The 23373-nt window shown below is 49.7% G+C and overlaps 2 protein-coding genes and 1 long non-coding RNA gene across 6 annotated transcripts; 2 read left to right on the forward strand and 1 right to left on the reverse strand.

The window, feature by feature from the left end:
• The first annotated feature begins 83 nt into the window (after window positions 1-83).
• LOC146338196 (uncharacterized) lies at window positions 84-4739 on the forward strand. Of its 2 annotated transcripts, none has more exons than XR_014785183.1 (3): window positions 84-406; window positions 2413-2481; window positions 4556-4739. It is a non-coding gene; the product is annotated as an uncharacterized LOC146338196 (long non-coding RNA). The 2 variants fall into 2 exon arrangements; XR_014785184.1 differs by having other exon boundaries at window positions 84-402.
• On the reverse strand, window positions 4693-22045 carry FAM229A (family with sequence similarity 229 member A). 3 transcript variants are annotated; one of them, XM_084816104.1, is made up of 3 exons: window positions 21743-22045; window positions 6353-6781; window positions 4693-4937 (listed from the first exon to the last, which is right to left on the reverse strand). In XM_084816104.1, exons 2-3 carry the CDS (start codon window positions 6697-6699, stop codon window positions 4835-4837), a joined length of 450 nt encoding a protein of 149 aa, XP_084672230.1. In that variant the 5' UTR covers window positions 6700-6781; window positions 21743-22045; the 3' UTR covers window positions 4693-4834. The 3 variants fall into 3 exon arrangements, with proteins under 3 accessions (XP_084672230.1, XP_084672232.1, XP_084672231.1); XM_084816106.1 differs by having other exon boundaries at window positions 6353-6490; window positions 21743-21986; XM_084816105.1 differs by lacking the exon at window positions 21743-22045 and adding an exon at window positions 16410-16469 and having other exon boundaries at window positions 6353-6490.
• On the forward strand, window positions 12512-20071 carry TSSK3 (testis specific serine kinase 3). Its single transcript, XM_084816103.1, has 2 exons — window positions 12512-12830; window positions 19337-20071. The coding sequence occupies exons 1-2, from the start codon at window positions 12659-12661 to the stop codon at window positions 19996-19998; spliced, it is 834 nt and encodes a 277-aa protein (XP_084672229.1). The 5' UTR covers window positions 12512-12658; the 3' UTR covers window positions 19999-20071.
• Window positions 22046-23373: the final 1328 nt, after the last annotated feature.

Genomic DNA, 23373 nt, shown 5'->3' on the forward strand with positions numbered 1-23373 from the left:
CCGACGGCAGCCGAAGGCGGACAGAAAGCCCCCGCGAGCCCGAGCTCCGCCCCCTCGCCGGGCACGCCCCCTTTTAAAGGGGCAGGCGAGAGCGGCCGAGCCAGCCCGCCGCAGGCGAGGCGGTGGCGCCTGCGGGAAGGCCGAGCGCCCGAGTTCCCGGAGGCAAGCAGAGCCTGCTTCGCGGAGGCGCGGCGCGGGCCGCGCAGGTGGCCGGCGCGCGCGAGAAGCACGCGAAGTGCCCCGCTGGGTCGCCTGATCGGCTGGGGCGGCGATTGTGCGGCAGCCAGGGAACGGGCCTTCTCTGCGCTGGCCCCCGCCCTGTGCGGCGCAACGAGCCCCGCTTTGAACTCGGACAGCTGCCGACGCTTCATTGTTGATCTCCGCTGGCGCTGAATTCCAGTAGTTGGTATTTGTTTTGAACTTGCCGTGGGTCATAGCTGTGTTTCGTTATTATTTTAATGTTGTATGTTTATACCTCCTCCTCCTGCTTCGGACCCCTCCTTGGTCTGTTCTATAAAAGGCAGCATAGCAATGTTTAAATTAATGACCTGGAAAGGCCCTGCCCCTCATGTCCACCAGTCACATTTCTGGAGGCTGTGGGGTGCGGAGCAGGGTCTCCGCTGAGGATGATTGCAGCCCACAAGCAAGTTGACGTGGGAGAAGGCGCGCCTCGTACTTTGACCTCAAACCGTTGAGGCCTCTGAAGGTGATGACCAGCACTTTTGAACTGAGCTTGGAATCAGGCACATGCTCCATAATGGGCTCCAGCCGAAACCCTGGCTGTGCCCCATTTTGCACCAGCAGGAGTTTCCAAACCGTTCTCAGAGGCAGCCCCACCCAGCAGGCATATGTGACAGTGGCCAGATGATCTGTCCCTTCCAAGAAAGGGTGCCATTGGCACACTAGCCGAAGCTGCAAGAAGCCCTCTGGCCAAGGCCACTACCTCCCCATCCAGGAGCAAAGCTCAACACTCCCGAATTGCAAGCCTGACCCTCTGAAGGGAGTGCCGTCATCCAGAGCAGGCTTTTAACCTAAGCCTAGATTGGCTCTGCTACTGAGCAACTGCATCTCTGGCCTTAGCCTTATGCAGTCGCTAAGGGTGCAACCCTATGGCCACTACACAGCGGCTGGACTGCCATAGGATTATTTGGTTTTCGGGAACTGACCTCAGAGCCTGTGTTCCAAGGTCAGTTCCCAGAAAATTGCTCCGCCGTCGCCTCAGGCGGTGCAGATCATCCCTGGGCGCATAAGAGGAGCAGGACGAAAGGGGGTATTCCCAGGGTGGGGGACCTCAGGAGGGCTGGTACAACGCTTCCTATGCGTCATCTGGCCGGCCCCCCCGTCTGCTTGCCCGCTCTGAAGCTCTGCGGCTAGACGGGTGACATCGGCCATCTAACTGCAAATGCAGGGTGGCCGAAGCGTAGAGGCAAAGACCCCTTCCATGCTCCGCCTGTCCTTCATTGGATAAGTGGTTGCCTCCGAGTTCAGGGGCGGCCGCCTATCCCCAGAGGATTGCTCCCTAACAGATGCACCCACTCCATCGGCGCCACTGGCAAATCAGCAGCCTTTGGCTCCTCCTCTCCTTGAACTGTTTTTATTCTAGTTGGTTGTTAGAAGAATTTTGTAACTAAGATCCAATGCTGGAGTTTAATTTTTTCTTCCTTCTCCTTTTTCTTTTGTGTCATGTCTTCTAGACTGTAAACCTGAGGGCAGGCACTGTCCTTTGTAGGCCATCCTGGAATCCTTTTTGGCCAAAGAGTGGGGTAGAAATGCTTATAGCAGCAATAATAATTCATAGCAGTAATTTCTTGGTAATTGATGGGAGAGAGGAGGACAAAATTATTTTGTTTAACATTGAATAAGAGTTCATTTATTTTATTAGTTTTATATATTTTATTAAAAACTAATTTTATATTGATCCCTGTTCACATGTTCATGGGGGGCAGAGAGCAGGTGGCCCTTTAGATACCCAGGCCACAACCCATTTATTTAACGTAAGCACCAGCACTTTGAATTGTGCCCACAAACAGACTGGCAGCCCATGTGGTTTTTTTAGAACAGGCAGGATGCATTCCCTTCAGCTGGTCCCAGTTAACAGCCTATTTGCCATTGCAGCCCCACATATAACACACTCCAACAGTCTAGCAGGAAGATAACCTGGCCCACAGTTATCTATGCTCTGGTCATCTCTGCCCAGGAGGGATCATTTTGTGCCAGAGATGCCACTGGACATCCAGTGACAAAAGAGTGAGGAATGACTCCCTGCAGACTGTGAATGTGATCTGGAGGGTGTGTGCATACAACCCCGTTCAGAAGAGATGTACACCACCTCCCAAGTCAAATAAACCATCCACCAACAGTATCTCCTCCTTCTTGAGTGAGCCTCAATTTATTTGCTGTCATCCCATCCAGTGCCAACCCCAGACAATGGTTTAGCGCTTCCATAGGCCCACTGGAATCTAATGAAGAAGAGACACAGAGGTGAGTGTGATCAGTGTATTGATGGCGCCTTGCTCCAAATCTCTGGGTGGTTTCATGTAGATGTTACACATCATGCAGGAAAAGATGGGACCCCATAGCATAAATGTCACAGGGCCAGTAGCTGTCTGTCAGCAGCACTCTCTGTAGGAACAGAGCCATGTAACAGCCACCCACCTCAGTCCCTTCCCCAGGGACCTGATCCAGAAGGATACTGTTTTCAATGGCATCAAAAGCCATTCAGAGGCCCAGGAGAACTAGCAGGGCCACATTCCCAGTTTTTCTCCTGGCATAAATCATCCAACAGGGCAATCGAGGCTGTTTCAGTGCCAAACCCAGGCTGGAAGCCAGATTGAAAAGCTATAACATGAGGATAATATTGTCCCACCTAAAAGGGCTGTTGTGAAGTTCACCGAGATGCTCAGTGAACCTCACAACAGCACAAAAGTGCAGTGCCTTGAGAAGTCGAGAGAGACAATGTGAATGCCAACTAGTGTCCTTATTTGGAAGGAGAAAACAAGAAGGGGTTACAAGATTCTCCCTTGGAAAATGACCTTGCTTCCCCCTGCCTGGGCTAGCAGAGTTGTCAGGCCTGCTGCCGCTGAATGATCACACAGCCTTCTACATTCTTAAAGGTTGTTGGACAGGGGTGGGGGAAAGGACCCGTGCCAGCTCCAGGCTTTTGAGGATGCTGGGGCTAGGCATCCTCGGTGAGTCAACCTTCTCGTCCATTGTCACCACCTGCTCTTGTGCCTTGGTCCCTTTGTCATCATGGCTACAGGTTGCTGGCTTGATGGGCAGACAGCCAGCGAGTGATAGTGACATCTACTGCTCTCCACCACCACCACTGGGCCAAAGCGAGAGATGGGTGAACTAGTAGTTTGCAAGGGTGGAGAGCGAGTCCAGGGGCCTTTGTCAATGAGCCCTTGGCAGGTGCCCAACCATGCCTCCCTGGACGTGGCCCTGGGCAGCAGGAGGAGTGAGGCCTCATCTCGATGAAACATTGAAGACTGCAAGTGGGAGCAAAAGAGTCCTATACCACCTCGTAGGGAGGGGCCATAGCTCAGTGTGATAGAGCCCCTGCTTGGCAGGCAGGAGGTCCCAGGTTCAATCCCCAGCTTCTCCAGGTGGGGCAAGGAAAGACTCCTGCCTGAAACCCTTGAGAGCCACTGCTGCCAGTCGGTGTTGACAATATTGGGCTGGATGGACCAAGGGTTGGACTCTGCAGAAGGCGGCTTCCTATGTTCCTGTGCACCTTAAAGATGAGCAATTGCCATTTTTCCCCAGCTCATTTTACCCATGCAGAAAAAAAATGTCAGCATGGGTTGGGTTAAGCCCACAAAGCGAACCCCAGTCCCAGACCTGCTTCCCAAATCAGATGGCAAACATTTAGATGTTTGAATCGGATATCTTGCCCTGCTCGGTCTCTAAAAGCTCAGAGAGATAATAATAAAGGACATATCATCTACATGCTTAAGACTGCAGGCCTCTGCCTACTCTCTGGGAAGTAGGTCCTGTTGACAGGGCTGGCTCCAGGTTTGAGGAGGCCCTTGGCAACATGACCTATCGCGGGTCCCTGCAGGTTTGCCTGGGAGCAGCAGAGGACAGCAGCAGCGCTCTCATCAGCAAAGGATAGGAGCTACTATTGTGATTTACCACAATGCCTCCGGTGTAGCACCACACCAGGCCATAGGGGGAAATGAACATGGCATCTTCCAAAGCCAGCCATTCAGCATGGGGGGCATAAAGCGGGCATCAGCACCCTTGGGTCCTGTTGGGGCCCAAGGGGCAGCTGACCAAGGGTGCTGGGTGTAATTAAGAGGCCTGCCTGTTGGAACACAGGGGGACTTCTGCCTTCCAAATAAGTTCATGCATAGGATTGGGCTGCATTAAATTCTGAAGAAAGGTGCTTGAGCTTCCATGGAAACAAGCATCTCTGACCTGGAAGCTCTCCTTCCAAATCCTATAGGCACAGGGTGGGTGCTGGGTTGTGAGAACTGGCTGTGGTTACTCAGCCGTGAGGGAAAGGTACTGTATGTGCTCATGGCCATATTCTTTTCTTACTTACATGTGCCAGGGCTGTGTCCGGAGCCCAACTGAAGGCCTGAGGCTTCCAGCATCCGTTCTGGGCTACAGTTCTGATTCCACTCCCTGGAGTGTGTTGGGGGTCGGGGGGCAGCAGTGGAGAGAAAAGCAGAACTCCAGGAAGGACAGCCACAGAAACTGTTTAAGGTGTCCTTTTATTAAAATGTGCGTCACTGTTCTGTGTGGCTTGCTTTGCTGTTGTACGGCTGTCAGTGTGTTTCCTGGGACAGCCGCCGTGGCCTCAGCACTCGAGCCCGACCTGGGGGAGCCTTCAGGTGGTTCGTGGCCTGTGGCTCCCGCCCATGGCAATGTAGACGTCAATGGGGATGTTGGGCAAAGTCAGGCAGTGGCAGCCTGGACATCTTCGCAGCTGCCTGCCCAGAAGACAGAGGGGGGGAGGGGGGGAGGGGGAGGGGGAGGGGGGGGAACTGCGCATTTAAACATGTTCCGCAAAGCAGAATCTCTTGTAACTTCAGCCTGGAAAATCCCCAGCTTCCATTTGGGGCATAAATTAGTTTCTGCACTTTATTGCTCTAGCCTTTCTCCATATGTGTCGGAATGCAACTCCCATCATCAAGAGCCAGCATGGACGCCAGCCTTCCCCATCCTGGTGTCTTCCAGAGGTATTGTACAACAACAACTCTCAACAGCACCCCTCCTGCCTAGGGGATGCTGGGAGTTGAAGTCCAACCCCTCTGGAGGGCACCAGGTTGGGGAAGGCTGATGTAGTCTAGCACAAACCTGCCACGAACAGTTTTAGCACAAGTCCCATGAAACAGGTGGGAGACGCCCCAGAGAAGGGGCAACCTCTGCCAGTCCTCAGAGTGTCACCGTAGATACCTCAGGAGCATGATTAAGAACAACGCTAAGAGCAGCAGCAGAGCCGCGCTGAAAGAAACAGAGGTGTGCAAGAGCCCCTTCAATAATTAACATGCGCAGAATCGGGCTGCGGGGAGGAGAGAATCTGGATTTCCTGCTGCAGGCATCAAAACATTTCAGCCCAGGGGGACTTCCCCTCAAAATATTTCTCACTACCCTGGGCGATGGACAGAGCATCGTGCAATTGTAAGCGAGACCACCAGCCACTGCACCGACTCAGCCAGGGTAGTGCTAATGCCTCATGCAATAAGGGCGCAATCCTAAACTGGGTCATGCTGGGAGTTGTAGGCCTTTTCTCTGTCTAAATACGCACAGGATTGCACCCTAAGCCACTAAAATTACACTGCTACAGAATGTGAAGCTATTTAATACAGGTATAAGCATTACACTTTCCTTAGACATATATTACCAGCATCATTTCCCCCTTTCTGAAAAATATGTGAAATACAACCTTCCCCTCCCATCCTTCTAACATCCCCACTGCATCCTCCCCTGTCCTCCCAAGTGCTGGTTTCATCACATGCGTGCATGCTAGCGAATGACCTAGAGTTGCCGCTGGACTTGCTCTCACCTCTGTAGGATGTTTGAAAAGGACGTTGATGGGTCAAGCACGGAGTACAGCACCTTCTGTCCCCCTGTGCCTCCAAAGCTGGATTCCCCCACATTCACTTACTCAGAGCAAAGGAAAATGGGGTAGCCACTACTTCAGCCCTCCCCGGCCTAGCGCCTTCCGGATGAGTTGGACTACTACCCACATCATTCCCAGTGAGTATGCTGGCTGGGAATGATGGGAGTCATAGTCCAACCCATCTGGAGGGCCCCAGGTTGGGGAAGGCTGCACAATTTGCTGCAGAGAGGGGAGGGGGCACAGCAGTCGTTGAGTTTGTTCCACTGCGAAACCTGCCCTTACCTTGTTGCAGTGCGCTCAGGGACAACTGGCTCCTGTGTGTCGGGGGCAGTCGCCAGGCTGGGAGAATCTCCTGCCTCTATTGGAAATCTCCGAGCTTGTGGGGTCTCTTGGGAGCTCATGTCCGAGCCCCAGACCTGTCTGATGAAGAGGAGAAGGTTGAGTGGGCTTTCCTCCCCCCTGTTGAGCCCCCGCATCAGAACCACGCGCCAACTCCAGTCAAAGTTGTGCTCAGCACAGAACATGGAATGGGCACCGAGGGGCGGCTGAGTCAGCAAGAGACAAAGGGCCCTGACCGTCAGAGCATCCTTCCAGCTGTTTGGATTACAGATCCCATCATCCTTGACCATCGGCCATGCTGGCTGGGGCTGATTAGCATTGTAGCCGAAAACATCTGGAGAGCACCGGGTTGGGGAAGGCTGCAGTAGAAGACTAAAAAGAGCAAGCGAAATGGCAGTTGGATGGGCAGCAGTAGGATCACCAGAAATAAATGGCCAAATAAATTTTGGACAGGATCTCTCCTTGATCATCCCAGAGTGTCGGACACGGAATAATGGGCTCAAGTTACAGGAAGCCAGATTCCAGCTGAACATCAGGAGAAACTTCATGACCGCTAGAGCAATACGACAATGGAACCAGTTACCCAGGGAGGCAGTGGGCTCTCCCCCACTGGAGGCATTCAAGACGAGGCTGGACAGCCATCTGTCAGGGATGCTCTGACCTGGATTCCTGCATTGAGCAGGGGGTTGGACTCGATGGCCTTGTAGGCCCCTTCCAACCCTACTATTCTATGATTCTATGAAAGCATCTTCCTAGCGTGGCTTCTGTTGGCCACCACCCTGAGGCGCTCACTGATCCAACTGCACAAATGCGTTGTTTGTAGTTGTTACCCCCACTGGGAATGTTGGCTGTCGTTTTCCATATTTTATTCTTTTTTGAGTGTTTTTGTATGCATTGCCTAGAGAGCATCTGGATATAGAGATTAATGAGTGGGGGGGGGAGAGGGAAAGTCCAGTGTACATAGTGGCACTGTAGTGTGTGGGCATAGTGGGAGGTGGGCCCTGTGCACACCACCAAATACTCAACATTTCTACATTTCAGACCATGTGTGAACCACCCCTTGGTGGGACCCGAAGTTGCCAGGCAGTTACACTCAGTCAACCCCAGGCTTCAGCTGCCAGGGAGTCCTCTCCACCCTTCGCCACCAATCTGGAAGATGTGCTCTCATCCCAGTATGGCTGTAACATTATTATTTTTTAACTGCCAGATGGCTTTAATAGCATCCTGATGCAGAAATTTAGCAGAAGAGGCTTTTCCTGGAATGGAGACAAGTCCCCCCAGGCTTCAAAACAGGGCTGCACCCTGGAGGGCACTAGCCCCCCCACCCCACCGTGAGATGCCAGGAGCATGGCATCCCAGGCAGGACCATTCCTCCTCCTCTGGGGCCTCTTGCTCTCCGCTCCTTAGGCCGAGCCTTACCTATCAAAGGCGGAGGAGTCTCCCTAGAGTCGACCGGGCAGCTTGAAGAGCCTATTGCAAAGGGCAGACTGGGATAGTGCCCAGAGGTAGGCAGCGACTCGGCTGCATTGTGACCCGGGAGGGCAGCACTCGCATCACAATCCATCCCGGCCTTCTCTCTGCTTAGGGCCAGGGAACCCCAGTGTGAGGCCTCCTGCCAAGCCAAGCCGAGGTGACCCATCCCCTTCCTGCCCCTTGAAAATGAGTTCAGGTGTTGCCTCTCACTTCACAGAAGCACCACAGTGGCGGCTGGCACCTTGCTCACCCCTGCCACAAAAAGAAAGCTTCCCTTAGAGGGAGGCTTCCTGAATTTCCACAGTGAGGACCTCAACAGGCACCCAAATTGGGTTGCTGTGTGTACATGGGAGAGCAAGAGCCCATTCTCACTTACGGCCAGGGCCAGAAATATTGGAACAAGGATAACAGTTGGCCTCTGTACACCACCACATTAAAGTTGAAAGGAAACACACCCAGATGGGAGCAAAGTCAGGACTTTCAGCTGTAATTCAAGGGGTTTGACAAAAGTGGGAACTAACCATTCAGGAAAAACTAACCATTCAGGAAGGACAGCCAGGGGCATACACACACTCCCATCGTTGGTGGCTCATAAGTAATGGAACAAATGGCTGACAAGCAGCTGCATGGCCAGGTGTGGCCTGTTTCCTGGGTGCCCCATGACCAAGCAAGCAGATAAAAGGCTTGGAGGTGGTTCTGGGTGTGACATTTGCATTTGGTAGCTGTTCACTGGAACTCCCAACATGAGGTCCAAAGAGGTGTCCATGCGAGTGAAGGAGGCCATCATTAGGCTGAGGAAACAACATAAACCCATCAGAGAGACTGCAAAAACAGTGGGAGTGGCCAACACAACAGTTTGGAACATCCTGAAAAAGAAGGCATTAACTGGCAAGCTCAGCAACAGCAAAAGGCCTGGAAGACCACGGAAGACAGCTAAAGTGGATGACCGCAGAATTCTGCTCATGGTGAAGAGGAACCCTTTCACAACATCTGGCCAGGTCAAGAACGCTCTTGCGGAGGTAGGCATGTCATTGTCAACATCTGCAGTCAAGAGACAGCTTTATGAATGTAAATACAGAGGCTTCACAACAAGGTGCAAACCACTGGTAACGCTCAAGAACCGAAAGGCCAGATTAGCCTTTGCCAGCAAACACCTAAAAAAGCCTGCCCTGTTCTGGAATAAGATTCTTTGGACTGATGAAACCAAGATTAACTTGCACCAGAATGATGGGAAGAGAAGAGTATGGAGAAGGAAAGGAACAGCTCATGATCCAAAGCAGACCACATCATCTGTCAAACATGGTGGAGGCGGTGTTATGGCATGGGCATGTATGGCTGCCAATGGAGCCAACTCACTGGTGTTTATTGATGACCTGACTGCTGATAAAAGCAGCAGGACGAATTCTGAAGTGTATAGGGCTATACTTTCTGCTCAGATTCAGCCAAATGCTGCCAAACTGATTTGTATTTGTATTTATTTCATTTATATCCCACCTTTCTTCTGTCGTGGAACTCAAGGTGGCTACATGTGGTTGCCAGATGGTCTCCCCTCCAAGCACTAACCAGACCCAGACCTGCTTAGCTTCAGCAAGGTAGCTGTCTCATGTCCCTTCAGACCATGCCTGGGACTGTTTTTAAACTGATAGGACACTGCTTCATATTGCAGATAGATAATGACCCAAAATATACAACAAAAGCTACCCAAGAGTTTCTCCAGGCAAAGAAGTGGGATGTTCTTCAATGGCCAAGTCAGTCACCTGATCTCCACCCAGTAGAGCATGCTTTTCACTTACTGAAGACAAGACTGAAGGCAGAAAGACCCACAAATAAGCAGCAGCTGAAGGCAGCTGCAGTAAAGGCCTGGCAAAGCATCTGAGGGAGGAAACTCAGCATTTGGTCATGTCCACAGGTTCCAGACTTCAGGCAGTCCTGACTTCGCTGCCATCTGGGTGTGTTCCCTTTCAATTTCAATGTGGTGGTGTACAGAGGCCAACTGCCAAAACAGTTATCCTTGTTCCAACATTTCTGGCCCTGACTGTATGTCCACAAACCAACAAGGACTTATTTTTTGTCCCCATAATAGTATTTGACCAGCAAGAGGGGCACATTTTCCAAGATGAACACCAATGCCTTATATCAGTCGCAGGCAGGAGCTTGCTTATTCATATGTAGTGAGTCCACATCAGCTGAAAGGCTTACATACCACCTCCAGGGGTTCACAGCTGCTGACTTCAAACATTTCCCCCTCAACAAATCCCCCCTGCCTCTCTGCGGATGTGGATTGCTGGTCCTCCTAGACCACAAAGTTCCAGGAGGACCAGCAATGCTAGAAAGCCTGGTTCTTCTGTCTTTAAAGCACAGGGCTTTAAAGATGCCAAGCAGAAGTTGCAGACTTGGGCATCTTAGGAAAAGAAATATCAAGCCTTACCTAATGGATAATGATGGGTTCACCTTAATGTGCAAAACTGAGTTGCCACTGTGAATAAGGTCTGTTTCCATTTCTACATTTCCAACTATAACATAGAGCTTGGAGATTTCTTGTGAGAAACACTTAAGTAGTGTGTATATTTGACTCCAAGTTCAGCCATCTCAGTCCTTCAGGTCTTGAGTTGCTAAGATGTTCGGCACCATGGCTGCTGGCTCTGCGTCTAAGTGTTGTCAGCACACAGGATGGTGGCTTCCAACAACACCTCAAGCACCACCCCCGAAACAACAGGCCATAAAACAAAGTGGTTATTCTTCACTGTTCCTTTAAGTCTTTACGTTTAGGAACTGATAATCCTCCATATATAGATCAGCTTAAACTGTTGGGGCCTTTTTAGCTTACAAAAGAAGGCAACTGAGGGAGGACAAGAGTTCATACAATCATGAATTATATGTGGACTGGCTGTTGAAAATACTACTTCACCCAGCTTATGAAATTAATTGCCACAAAATACTTTAATGGAACTCACATTAAAATGGCTTTTTGAAGGACTGGCGGTTAAATTCCCCGGAACTAGCCATGACAAACTGAGGAATATCCTCTTTGTCCACAGACAATAGCTCTCTGGCTACCACATGTTGGGGTCTCATAAATCCAACAGAGAATGGATATGCCCCATCATGCCCTGCTTCTGAATCACACAGATGCATCTGACTGGCCTTTTGGAAGACACAGGGCATCTTTACACCAGCCTAAAATCCTGCATTTAAGATGGGGCTTTCTGCTTCCGTTTTAAATGCAGGATCACAACTGACTCCCTTTACACATGCTCCCCTCCCCCCCTCCTTCTCCCCATATCTGAGTCTTCCATTATCTTCCATTGATCTCCTTCCCCTTCCTGCCGCTTTAAGTCTTTTCACGGAGGAAACTGAAGCGGAACACAATGGGGTAATTTGATAGCTCATTATCTGCAATCTATTTAAAAAAGGAACAAAGGGCATTTAGTGCAGGAGATACCTTGGATGATCACGGCACAGTCACAGCATCATGTAAAGAGCCCACAAACTTCTGTGAAGGAGCAATCTCAATTGCAGGATAAAAGCTCCAGGTGAAGGAGCCCACAGCGTTGAGCTGGATGGCCTACTAGCCCAACCTTTTATAACAGTTCTTGCATTCAACTTTTTTGAAAATGGGCCCTGTCACGCTTGAAACCTGATCCATCAGACCAGCCTTCCCCACTGTGGTGCCCTCCAGTTGTTTTGGACTACACTTCCCAGCATTCATGTCAATTGGCCATGCTGGCTGAAGGGAGCTGAGACTGGGGAAGGTTGCATCAGACATCTAAAATCAGAGGAGTGATGTGCAATTCTAGCCGTGGTTCCTACTATGGCTTGACTTACATCCCATCCTTCCTCCAGTGAGCTTACAACAAACCTGTGTGGTAGCTTAAGTTAAAAGGGAGACACGTCCAAGCCACCCTGAGTGTCCTAGATGAACAGTGATCTGAGACTGGACTTCACTATGTCTGAAGTTTAAACTCTAAACCCAGCCCTCTGTCCACCATACCACAGTGGATCTCTCTGTACTAACCACTGACATCTTAGAACAGTTTAATGATCCACTCTCTGTATTTAGTACATTTTAACCCACCTTTCAGGACATGCTACCTTCACAAGCCAGCTTATAGATGAGAAAACAAAAAAATACAATTACAGGTTGTTTTGGCAGTGGGGGGGTGGGAGCAGATGAATCTGATTCTCAGCATCTCCCACACGTTCAACTCCGGAAGGAATAATCTCACAAAATAAGAAAGGGGTTGAGGGAACTGGAATACTTACTCTTAAGACTTGCCCGACGTAGCTAGACCCAAACCCTGCCAAGTCGCCTCAAGCCAGCAGACTTCCATGGTGGGGGAAACTGACTGACTTAATCGTCCATGGTCAACCCTGATAACTACCAGGCCTACCTACACTACAGTATGAACTATAATAATTCTTACCCAAGGCCCCACAGCTGTAGGCCTCCTGGCAGGTTAACCCATCACCCCCCTGGAGGGCACTGCAGGTAGCTAAGGATTGGAGCAGTACTTGTCGTTGTAGAGAGTATGTCTGCCCTCCTCCCATTGGTGCATAACCACTTCCTCCACCCCATGGTCCTTGGGTAACACAAGGTTGCATCACAATGGAGGCTCAAAGTTTCAAGATGTCCAACCTCAGTTTCACCCCTCATCAAAGGACCTTGTCTGGGCAAGAAAAATGAACTAGCATCCTGGGCTGCAACCCATGCAGACCCTGGTCAGGGAGGAGAAGGACGGCGATGTATATACTTTGTGATGACATGATGTCCTGAGAATGACAGATGTGCACGTTAAAGACACAATGGAGGAGTTTCTTCTCTCCCATGGTTACCAGATGGGCAAAACCATTGGAGAAGGGACGTATTCAAAGGTCAAAGAAGCTTTTTCAAAAAAACACCAACGAAAAGTGGCCGTGAAAATTATAGACAAAATGGGAGGACCAGAAGGTAAGGACCAGAGGGAAGAGTTAAGGGTAAGGCGGATGAGGCTCATCATGATCACACACCTATCCCAAAACGAATGTTCAGTGTATGTTTCCAGGGGCTAGGTTTTTCTGATGAACTCTGCCATTGCAACAGATGTTTCTTGGGCAAATGCAGATACTTGGGTTGCAAGAGAAATGCCCCTCCTCTAGGTGGAGGCTGGATTGCCTCTGCAGATGTGGCTAACTGGATTCTACTACATCAACCTTCCCCAATCTGGTGCCCTCCAGATGTTTTGGACTACAACTCCCAGCTTTCCCAACCATTGGCCATGTTAGCTGAGGCTGATGGAAGTTGAAGCCCAAAATATCTGGAGGATACCCAGTTGGGAGGACTGTACCACACCTTGTATCAAAATGCTTGCTCCTTTGCGGGATTGTCCCTCCTGCAGCCATTTCACCAGGAGCAATGAACTACAAGCGCAACTCAAAGAGCCCTAGAGCAGCTGGAGCCACTTTCTTGTTTGGAGATTCAGGGGTCCACAAGACACCAGCCTAGCTCTGTGGGAACTGCTTGCATATGAGCAGCTCCTGAGCAGCAGTGCTAGAACAGCCCAACAAAACCTCGCCAGAGACATCTGTCTGTGGTGATCCATGGTCTGACCCCCTCCAGCTGATAGACTATGGCAATGTGCTGTATGGGGGGAGAGGGGGGCCGCCTTCGAGGGCTGCTTGGAGATTACATTCTGTTCCATACGTAGCTCTGAGGCCACCACCTGGGGCCAGGTGTTGGGAAGCGTGCGCCGCTTAGAGAAGGCGAAGAGGGAAAGAGCACTGCAAATAACGGCGAAAAGAGGGGGAGACGAGTTCCGGTGCGCACAAAAATAGTATTTATTACGCTCGACGCGTTTCGGGAGGTTTCCCTCCTTCATGAGGAGCTATAAATTAAACCAAACATTTACATTAGAAACGCTTTGTTACAGATAACACCCTGTTCCTATGTTTTAAAATGTCATGCAACCTTTGAATATGAAAAAGTTAAAATTCCACCATCTAAGGCCGCTCAACAAAACAGCAATCACCATTTAAAAATAATGCAGGAAACACTCACATTATATCTTTTAACTCAAGAGATTATGTTAACATTAACCCTCCTATGGCTGCATAACCTTTTCACAAGCACAAGAAACGTTACATCAACTTTTAGTCTCTCGAGCAAACACTGACCTACTGGAAGCCGTTGGCTTTCTTACTCTGGAGTGAACGAGGGTCCTTGCTTCTGAGTGCTTGTGCACGCCGTGATCACATCTACCGCTCTCACATCCAGTGCGGAGCCTGAAGCATACCTTATATTCCCTAAATGATTCAAAACTGAACACCACCCCGCTATCATGTACTACTCTCATTAAAACTTATAGGTAACATTTCACGTATAGTGTTTTTGATAATTAGCGTTACACATCCTTGCAATCTTCTCTGTTCTATTTTTTGATTATCACATCATATTGAGCATTATTTGGTTGATTCTAATTTTATTCCTGCCTTTATTTTAATCCTGAAAAATCCAGATCCTCATTAAGCCCTGTGGCCCACATACTTTTTAGGGAGATGATCCAGAACAGTTCTCGTTTGCTTAATAATCTTTCATCCCTACTGACCTTTTCGATAGCCCCCAAAATGATGTCATTTGGTTTATGTTGCTTCTCACTAAATGCTTGATGATTTCACTGAAATGCTTGATGAAATGCTCCTGCCCTTCGATGTCTCAAATTGCACAGATGTTCTCTTACTCGGAATTCGAAAGGTCTTGAGGTCTTTCCAATATAGATCTTGTGGCAGGGGCATGAGATTGTATATATCACTCCTAAGAAGTTGCAGGTCAGAAAATCAGAGATCCGAATGAGATTACTAGTGTTTGGGTTTACAAAATATGTGTTCTTTTTGGTGAATTTACAATATGCACAGTGGCAAAATGAATGGTGTCCTTTTGGTCTTGACGTCAGTTGTACTGTCTTTTTTGTCTTTCACGTATGTTCCATGTGCACTAGCCAAATGCCAACTGGAAAAAATATGTGTTTGTAATTTTTTTGTAACCGTATTGAAAGGACAAATGCATGTTGTTCGCTGCTCTGTTTGTTGTTTGTCTGTATAACTGCATAGCTGGATTTACTGGTCCAGGTGGCGTAAATGTGGACAGTGTCCTACATTTAGATGGTATCTCATGGCATATAGTGCCCTGTTTTTGCAAACACTTCAATTTAATGTTGCAAAAAAACCTGAATAAATCAAAACGTGTTTGTACTAAGTCATGTTTCGGGGTCGGGACAAACGAAAGTCCTTTTTCTAATACCCCTTTTTATATTTCTGAAAGGACTTTGTCAGAGAAATTAATGACTAGGGCTTCCTTCTCCTTCGCCTTCTGGGAGAGAATTCTCTGGAACGTTTCTTTCGGCCTCTTTGGCGTGTGTCTGGCTGGTCGGCTCTCCTCGTAAAATCCTGAGCGGGGTGGTGCTGTGTTGAAATTATTGATGCATCACTACTGCCTCCCATGGATGAATCCCATTCTGTGTATTCCATTGATGAGTCACGATGCTGGGCGAAGGTTACTTTTTCACAGGACTTGTGTACCCAGGGGTACACCCGATTGTTGCCATAGTCCTCTTTATCTCTATTGAATTTCTTGTATTTGAAATATTTTACTTCTTCATGAAACTTCTTGAGCTCTTGATCCATGGAAGCAAGATGTTTTGAGGTTGATTTCTTTTTCTATATTAGTCTGTATTGGCTCATTTGTTTTTGTGGACATTTCTATCAGTAAAATCATTAAATCCTGGGAGCATTTATTTAATATAGCACACCACTTCCCAGTGAATTCTTGATTATCTAGAAACATGCCTGATCCCTTATGTATTCTGAGACCCTGTGGAATCCTTTGATGTCTACAGTACTCTGTAAGAGTTGAAGCATGAAGCTCAGTCTTGATTTTATTTTTCTGTAACTTCATTAAGTTGTTCCATGATGGAACTTAACAAGGTGTTATCTGCAACACAGCATTTCTAATGTAAATGTTTTGTTTAATTTATAGTTCCTGATGAAGGAAGGAAACCTCCCGAAATGCGTCAAGCGTAATAAATACTGTTTTCGCGCGCACCGGAGCTCGTCTCCCCCTCTTTTCGCCGCTTAGAGAAGGCCAGTGGCTCCTAGTCTGCTGCCAAGCACAGTTTCAAGTGCTGGTGCTTCTATTTAGTGCCCTACACAGCTTAAAACAACTGTCCCCAACCCAGCGGCCTCGATATATTGGACTACAGCCTCCATCATCCCCAGCCAGCTCATTGAGTAGCCTGGCTGAGGTGCTGCGAGTTGTGGTCCAATAGATCTGGAGGGGCCCAGGTTGGGGAAGGCTGGCTTTGGTCCTGGGTGCCTGAAGGCAAGTCTGCTGCTACACCAGCCAGCCCCGGGCCTGTGGTCATCTGCAAAGGCTCTCTTCTGGGTGCCCCACCATCTGAAGCCAGGCAGGTAGCAACCAGGAAGAGGGTCTTTTCAGGAACCTCTCCCTCCGGGATGTGGTGACTGCTATCCACACTGATGGATGTCTTTTAGGCACCTGCTTATCACACCATCACTCTTGTCTCATTCACGGAGGTTTGCAGGCAGTCCAGACATGGCTGTCTTCCACTAATACCTCTCCAGCATTTTCCGACCACTTCTTCCATCTTTTCTCTTTCCATGGAAAAGCCGTTGAGGAGAAAAAGACAAAGCAGTTACATGAGGCCTTCCAAGTGGTAGCGCTAGGAGGGCTCCATCCGGAGGCAGACCTAGTTTTTAATCTGCTGTTTTATCTTGCAGGGGCTGCTCCTGATGTTGTCTGTGGTTCTCATTGCTTAAGCCCGTCCTGGAAATAATTATAGTGAAGGATGGAATATAAATCCATAAAGTATATACATTTAAGTGTTATGCCGTAGGGGGGCTGCAGTAACTACTTGGCTCCTGCCCCTTCAGCTCATGTATCCCCGACAGGGGAGCACCAGCCCTGCCAGGAATGGACAGCTGCCCCGGCCTTACGGGTACTTCAGGGACCCCTTTGGTCAAGCACCGGAGTGGCCACAACTCCTAATGCAACTCCCCTGCCGCTCAAGATAAGGTTGCACTTCCCGATCCTAGTGGTGGTGGCAAGATGGCTAGCCTGCTTCAAAGACCCACTCTGAAATATATTTGGGATTCAGGGCACAATCCTATGCATGTTTAGACAGAAAAAAGTTTGACAACTCCCAGCATTCCCCAACCAACATGGCTGCCTGGGGGAATGCTGGGACTTGTAGGACTTTTTCTATCTAAACATGCATAGGATTGCACCCCTAGGGCGCAATCCTATCAATTGCGTCCTCAAAGATCGGAAGCCCCCAAACTCGGAAGCTTCTGATCATCCAGTACAGGGCAGGAGGAGCAGCGGAGGCCATCTTTACCTCCCCATCCTCCCACCCTGCATATTTCGCTAGATGGGGTTTTTAGCCCATCTTGCAACAGCATTTCGGAGTGGGAGGCTGGCAGAGGCTCAGGATTAGGGATGGGCAGATCACTTACCCCGTTCCGGGTGGGGGGTCTACGGGGGGGGAGGCGATCGCTCCCTCCCCCCGGAATCCATCCAGGCTGCCTCCGCTGTGTGGTGATGCTGCGGAGCCAGCCGCCGGCTCCGCAGCGCTGGCGATACGGCCAGCCGCCATTGCTGTGCCGTATCGCCGTGCTAAGTCCAGACGCAAATGGGGTCCACTACGCCATCTGCATCCCTGTTTTCACGCGATAAGCTACACATTTGTATTTATGTAGATATTTGCGTAGCCTATCTTGTGAAAAAACAGGGATGCAAATGGTGTAGTGGACGCCATTCACGTCCGGACGTAGCACAGCGATACGGCATGGCAATGGCGGCCAGCCGTATTGCCAGCGCTGCGGAGCCGGCAGCTGGTTCCACAGCATCACCACGTGGAGAAGCCAGGCCGGATGGATTCCAGAGGGGCCCGGAGGTAAGTGCTCCGTTCTGCCACAGACCCCAATGGGGCCAGATTCTTGGAATCCGGCCTCATTGGGGTCCGTGGTGGAATTCTCTGACATCCCTACTCAGGATAAGCTGGTCTCCTCTCCTCCCACTTGAACTCCCCCTTTCCCCCCTCTGCAAGGTCAATTTTCTGACTTCAGAGGCAGCCAGTGCAGTTCTTCCGGCACCAACTGCAGGGCAGGGGGTGGGGTGTCAGTGAGGGAGCGGGGTCGGAGTGATACTGGATCCCCAGTATCCTATGGCCCCTCAGACAATGTCTAGCGGCCATAGGATTGTTCCCTCCATTGCAAAAAATCCCCTCAACAACATATTAAGACTATTGGCTGCAATTAATTTTCTATGGCTCACAAACTAATCCCTTTGCTTCAAAGAGTAGCTTACCTGCATTGATAATTGGGTTGCAGTCCTACTGAAGAAATGTTAATCCAACATATGAGTTTTAGTAAATCAGTAACACTTACATATGGGTAAAACATTTCTGCAGCAAGAAGCAGGGGTTCTTGGTTTTTGGAGGATGTATACATGTCATAGCAAATATAATCTTAGAAGAGCAATTCCTGTGTGAGAGGCAGAATGCAATTGGCATCTGTAGTTTTGTTTTTGTTTTAATACGCACCTGTATTAAAAACACTACTTTAAAAAAATCTGCCCAATTAATCAGGGACACATTTTAATCAATAGCATGCACATTTGTATGAATTTGATAGTCTTTGTAAGTGCATGGCGTGATCACAACATGAAGATGATTGTTAGATTCACCATATAGGTCTTAAGTCTCTTAGGGTACACTCCTTGGCATGTTTAGACAGAAGAAAGTCCTAGAACTCCCAGCATGCCCCAGCCATGGCAGTTGTAGCACATTTTTCTGTCTAAGCATGACAAGGATTGCGCCCTTTGTTGCAGTGCTCCTGGGTTGACAACATTCAGGAATCTCCTCAACTGGGAATTGGCTGCTATTTTCCTTTGGATTCTAGGAACACACACACTTGCCTTGTTTCTTTACCATACAGGTAGAGTAGGCATCAGCAGCCATTGTGTGCAGCAGGGTGTAAGATAGCTGGCAGCGCATGGCGCACACAAACAGCAGGAGGAACCACCTTCCTTCCCCACTAAGGGGCTTTGTACTAGAACAGCCTCCCCCAACCTGATGCCCTCCGGATGTTTTGGATTGCAACTCCCAGCATATGTGATTATTGGCCATGCTGGCTAGGGCTGATGGGAGTTGAAGTCCAACGTATCTGGAAGTCACCAAGTTGGGGAAAGCTGTGCTTCAGAAAGCCACATCTACAGCCACACCACTAACTCGCTCTACTTAAAGCTGCATGAAGTTTCCCAGTGCCATCAAGGCCTTCAGAGAAAACTCATCATTTCTCTGGAGGAAAACATGATCAAGTGTGCCAGGAATGTAACGTTCTTCAGCCAGCTGATTTAACCAATCCCTTTTATGCCTTGGCCAACTCTGACATTTTCTTTCTCAGAGTTTATTGAGAGATTCCTGCCTCGGGAACTCCAGATCGTCAAACGCTTGGACCACAAGAACATCATCCGGGTGTATGAGATGCTGGAATCAACAGATGGGAAGATCTACCTGGTGATGGAGCTGGCGGAGGATGGCGATGTCTTCGACTGTGTCCTGCAAGGGGGGCCCTTGCCCGAGAGCCGGGCCAAAGTGCTCTTCCGCCAGCTGGTGGAGGCAATCCGCTACTGCCACAGCTGTGGCGTGGCACACCGTGACCTGAAGTGCGAGAATGCCCTCCTGCAGGGCTTCAACCTGAAACTGACAGACTTTGGATTTGCCAAGCTGCTCCCCAAGAACCGGAAGGAGCTGAGCCAGACATTCTGCGGCAGCACAGCCTACGCTGCCCCCGAGGTGCTGCAGGGTGTGCCCCACGACAGCAGGAAAGGCGACATTTGGAGCATGGGGGTGGTTCTCTACGTCATGCTCTGCGCAAACCTGCCCTTTGATGACACAGACATCCCCAAGATGCTTTGCCACCAACAGAAAGGGGTCTCCATTCCGGGCCACTTGGGGATTTCTGAGGAATGCCAGGACCTCCTCAAAAGCCTCTTGGAACCGGACATGATCCTGAGACCTTCCATCGAAGAAGTGAGTTGGCACCCGTGGTTAGCAAACTCCTGAGAAAAGGACCATGTCAAAACTTTCCCCAAATAAACGGGGACAGGCTGTTTCCAAAACGCTCACATATATTTTAACGTTATGCTCAGTTTCTGGTCTATCCTTACTGGAGTGTAACGGGTATTACGTTGGAGCTCCTTCTCCCCTCCCATTTCCAAACAGGAGCATAAGAAGTTCCCTTATGCCAAGTCAGGCTCCTGGTCTATTTAGCCCAGGACTGTCTATCCCAACTACCAGAATCATAGAATCACAGAATAGTAGGGCTGGAAGGGGCCTACAAGACCATCGAGTCCAACCCCCTGCTCAATGCAGGAATCCAGGTCAGAGCATCCCTGACAGATGGCTGTCCAGCCTCGTCTTGTAGGCCTCCAGTGTGGGAGAGCCCACTGCCTCCCTAGGTAATTGGTTCCATTGTCGTATTGCTCTGACACTCAGGAAGTTTTTGGCTTCCTGTAGCTTGAGCCCATGATTCCGTGTCCTGCACTCTGGGATGATCGAGAAGAGATCCTGGCCTTCCTCTCTGTGACAACCTTGCAAGTACTTGAAGAGCGCTATCCTATCTCCCCTCAGTCTTCTCTTCTCAAGGCTAAACATGCCCAGTTCTTTCAGTCTCTCCTCATAGGGCTTTGTTTCCAGCCCCTTATCATCTTTGTTGCCCTCCTCTGAACCCTCTCCAGCTTGTCTGCATCCTTCTTAAAGTGCGGTGCCCAAAACAGGACACAGTACTCCAGATGAAGCCTAACCAGGGCTGAGTATAGAACTAGTACTTCCCGGGATTTGGAAGCTATGCTTCTATTAATGCAGCCCAAAAGTGCATTTGCCTTTTTTGCAGCCACATCACGTTATTGGCTCATATTCAGCTCGTGATCGACAACAATTCCAAGATCCTTCTCGCTTGTAGTGTTGTTGAGCCAAGTATTCCCCATCTTGTAACTAGGGATGTTGGAGAATTCCGCCACGGATCTCAGTGAGGCTGAATGCAAGTGCATTCGGCCCCCTGAAATCCATGGCAGAACGAAGCCCCCCACCCCACGAAAGGTGAGCAAAACGGAGCACTTACCTGGTGCCGTTTGCGCTGCTTTGTGAATGGCGGCCGCATCTGCAGCCACCATTCACTTCATTATTGCCGTGAAAGGCTACGTAAAGACTTACGTAGCCCATCACGGCTAACGCAGGGACGCCATTTGTGTCCCTGCGGAGGCTGTGATAGGCTATGTAAATATTTACATAGCCTATCATGGCAAAAAGGGAATGGAAATGGCGGCCGCTGTAGCCGCCACCATTTGCTTCCTGTTATTTTGCCGTTATCGGCTACGTAAATATTTACGTAACCTATCACAGCAAAAGACAGGGACGCAAATGGCGGCTATGGCCGCTGCCATTTGCGTCCCTGCGCAGCCCAGCGGCCGGACGTCCAGCTGCGGGTTTCATCCAGATGTCGCTGGATGAAACCAGGTAAATGTTTCGTACATCCCTACTTGTAACTGTGCATTTAGTTTCTTTTTCCTAGGCGCAGAACTTGGCATTTATCCCTATTAAATGTCATTCTGTTGTTTTCTGCCCTGCGCTCCAGTCTATCCAGATCACTTTGAATTTTGTTTCTGTCTTCCAAAGTATTAGCTATCCCGCCCAATTTTGTGTCATCTGCAGATTTGATCAGCATTCCCGGCACCTCCTCCAAGTCATTAATACAAATGTTGAAGAGCACTGGGCCCAGGACTGAGCCCTGCGGTACCCCACTCGTTACCTCTCCCCAGTTTGAGAAGGTCCCGTTGATAAGCACTCCTTGAGTCCGATTCTGTAGCCAACTGTCAAGGGCTCCTTGGAGGCCTCTCTCAGTCTAATCCAGTAGCCAAGTCCAGACACAGACGAAGGGATTCCTTTCAAAGCTTTATTCTTCTTTTACAACTTAACAACTATACCGTTTGCAACTAGATCTGAGCAGCACCAAACCTATGCCAAGTTGGAACAGTTGGTCCCCGTTTGAAAGGGAATTGCTGGCAGATCCCTGAACTTAAGGACTAGGGAGAGTCCCTCCCCTTTTCCCTTGGATCCTCTGGGTGCAGCTGTTGTTTGCACTCCAACCAGGCACTCCGCCTCCTTTCCGCACCCTCCATCTGGCGCCGCTCCCTGCGTCGGCATCACGCGTCCACCAAGTTTGCTATCCGCTCTCTGTCACTCCCTGGACTGCTATCTAAGCTAGGAATGTTGGTGGGAGGAATCTCCGTCAGCTGTTGGCCCTGGGAAAGAGGCGCGCGCTCCCCTCCCAGGAGCGACTGCTCTTCCTCAGAATCAGAACTACTCTGGGATTCTATGGGCTCAGTGTCCACCCTGACACCAACTGTGGATCCACCGGATCGCTGTTTCATCTAGCCCACTTTGAGCTAGTTTGCTCATCAGGATATCATGGGGCACTTTGTCAAAAGCTTTGCTGAAGTCAAGGTATACTTGATCAAAAAATGAGATCAAATTCATCTGGCAGGATTTGTTCTTGACAAATCCATGTTGGCTTCGAGTAATGACTGCCTTGTTTTCAATGTGCTTCCAGATGGATTGCTTTGTAATCTGCTTCAGAATTTTCCCAGGGATTGATGTCAGACTGACTGGTCTGTAGTTCCCAGGTTCCTCCTTTTTACCCTTTTTGAAGATAGGAGGAGGGCTAATGTTGTCCCTGTCATCTGGCACTTCCCCCGTCCTCCATGATTTCTCAAAGAGAATAGACAGCGGTTCTGAGAGTTCTTCTGCCAGTTCCTTGATTACTCTAGGATGCAGTTCATCTGGCCCAAAGCTCTGCCCCAGCCCTACAGCCTAAAAGCTTTTAACTGGAGATTCCAGGGGCTAAAACTAGGGGCTCAGGAAGGAAACATAGGCTCTCCTGAGTGATGGTCCCACCCTCCCTAGTTGAAAGCTCCATCTCACGAGCTTCTGCCCTCTCTCCGGCTACTAGCTGAGAAGGCGCATATTGGGATAGAGAGACAGCCTAGAATTGTTGTGGCCAGCAGACAAGCAGTGGCTGAGGATCACGTGCTCCCACGCATGGGCTCTCCCTTCCTCAGTCATTGAGACCCCAAGCAGAAACATTTACAGAGCAGCTGCTTCCTCCGGCTGCTGCTTGTGCCTGTCCTCCTAGGCAATGCCTAGAGCAGCCAGGTGGGTCCCATTCCCACCACTACCTCCTCCCTTCCTAGCTGGACAGAGCAGAGCTTTCAACCTCGCCATCCACCAAATCCTTCAGAAGGTGGGACTGGCTAACCCCTACCTTGGCAAGGTAGTCAGTCTCACTCCCCCACCCCCCTTAAGACACCAGCGTGTCAGTGGAGTTTCCGAAAGAAGGTAACAGAGAACAAGCCCCAGAACCAGGGCTGCTGAACATAGTTA

This window comes from Heloderma suspectum, chromosome 10, assembly GCF_057233095.1.
Source record: "Heloderma suspectum isolate Gila_16-S chromosome 10, 16-S_ref, whole genome shotgun sequence".
Lineage (NCBI taxonomy): Eukaryota > Metazoa > Chordata > Lepidosauria > Squamata > Helodermatidae > Heloderma > Heloderma suspectum.

Excerpts from the sequence above, each read along its gene's own strand:
- TSSK3 (XM_084816103.1), top strand. The coding sequence starts at position 12,659 with ATGACAGATGTGCACGTTAAAGACACAATGGAGGAGTTTCTTCTCTCC. Across the intron at positions 12,831-19,336 it reads CAAAATGGGAGGACCAGAAG|AGTTTATTGAGAGATTCCTG; the intron begins GTAAGGACCAGA and ends TTTCTTTCTCAG.
- FAM229A (XM_084816104.1), bottom strand. The coding sequence starts at position 6,699 with ATGGTCAAGGATGATGGGATCTGTAATCCAAACAGCTGGAAGGATGCT. Across the intron at positions 4,938-6,352 it reads CCTGAGCGCACTGCAACAAG|GCAGCTGCGAAGATGTCCAG; the intron begins GTAAGGGCAGGT and ends TCTTCTGGGCAG.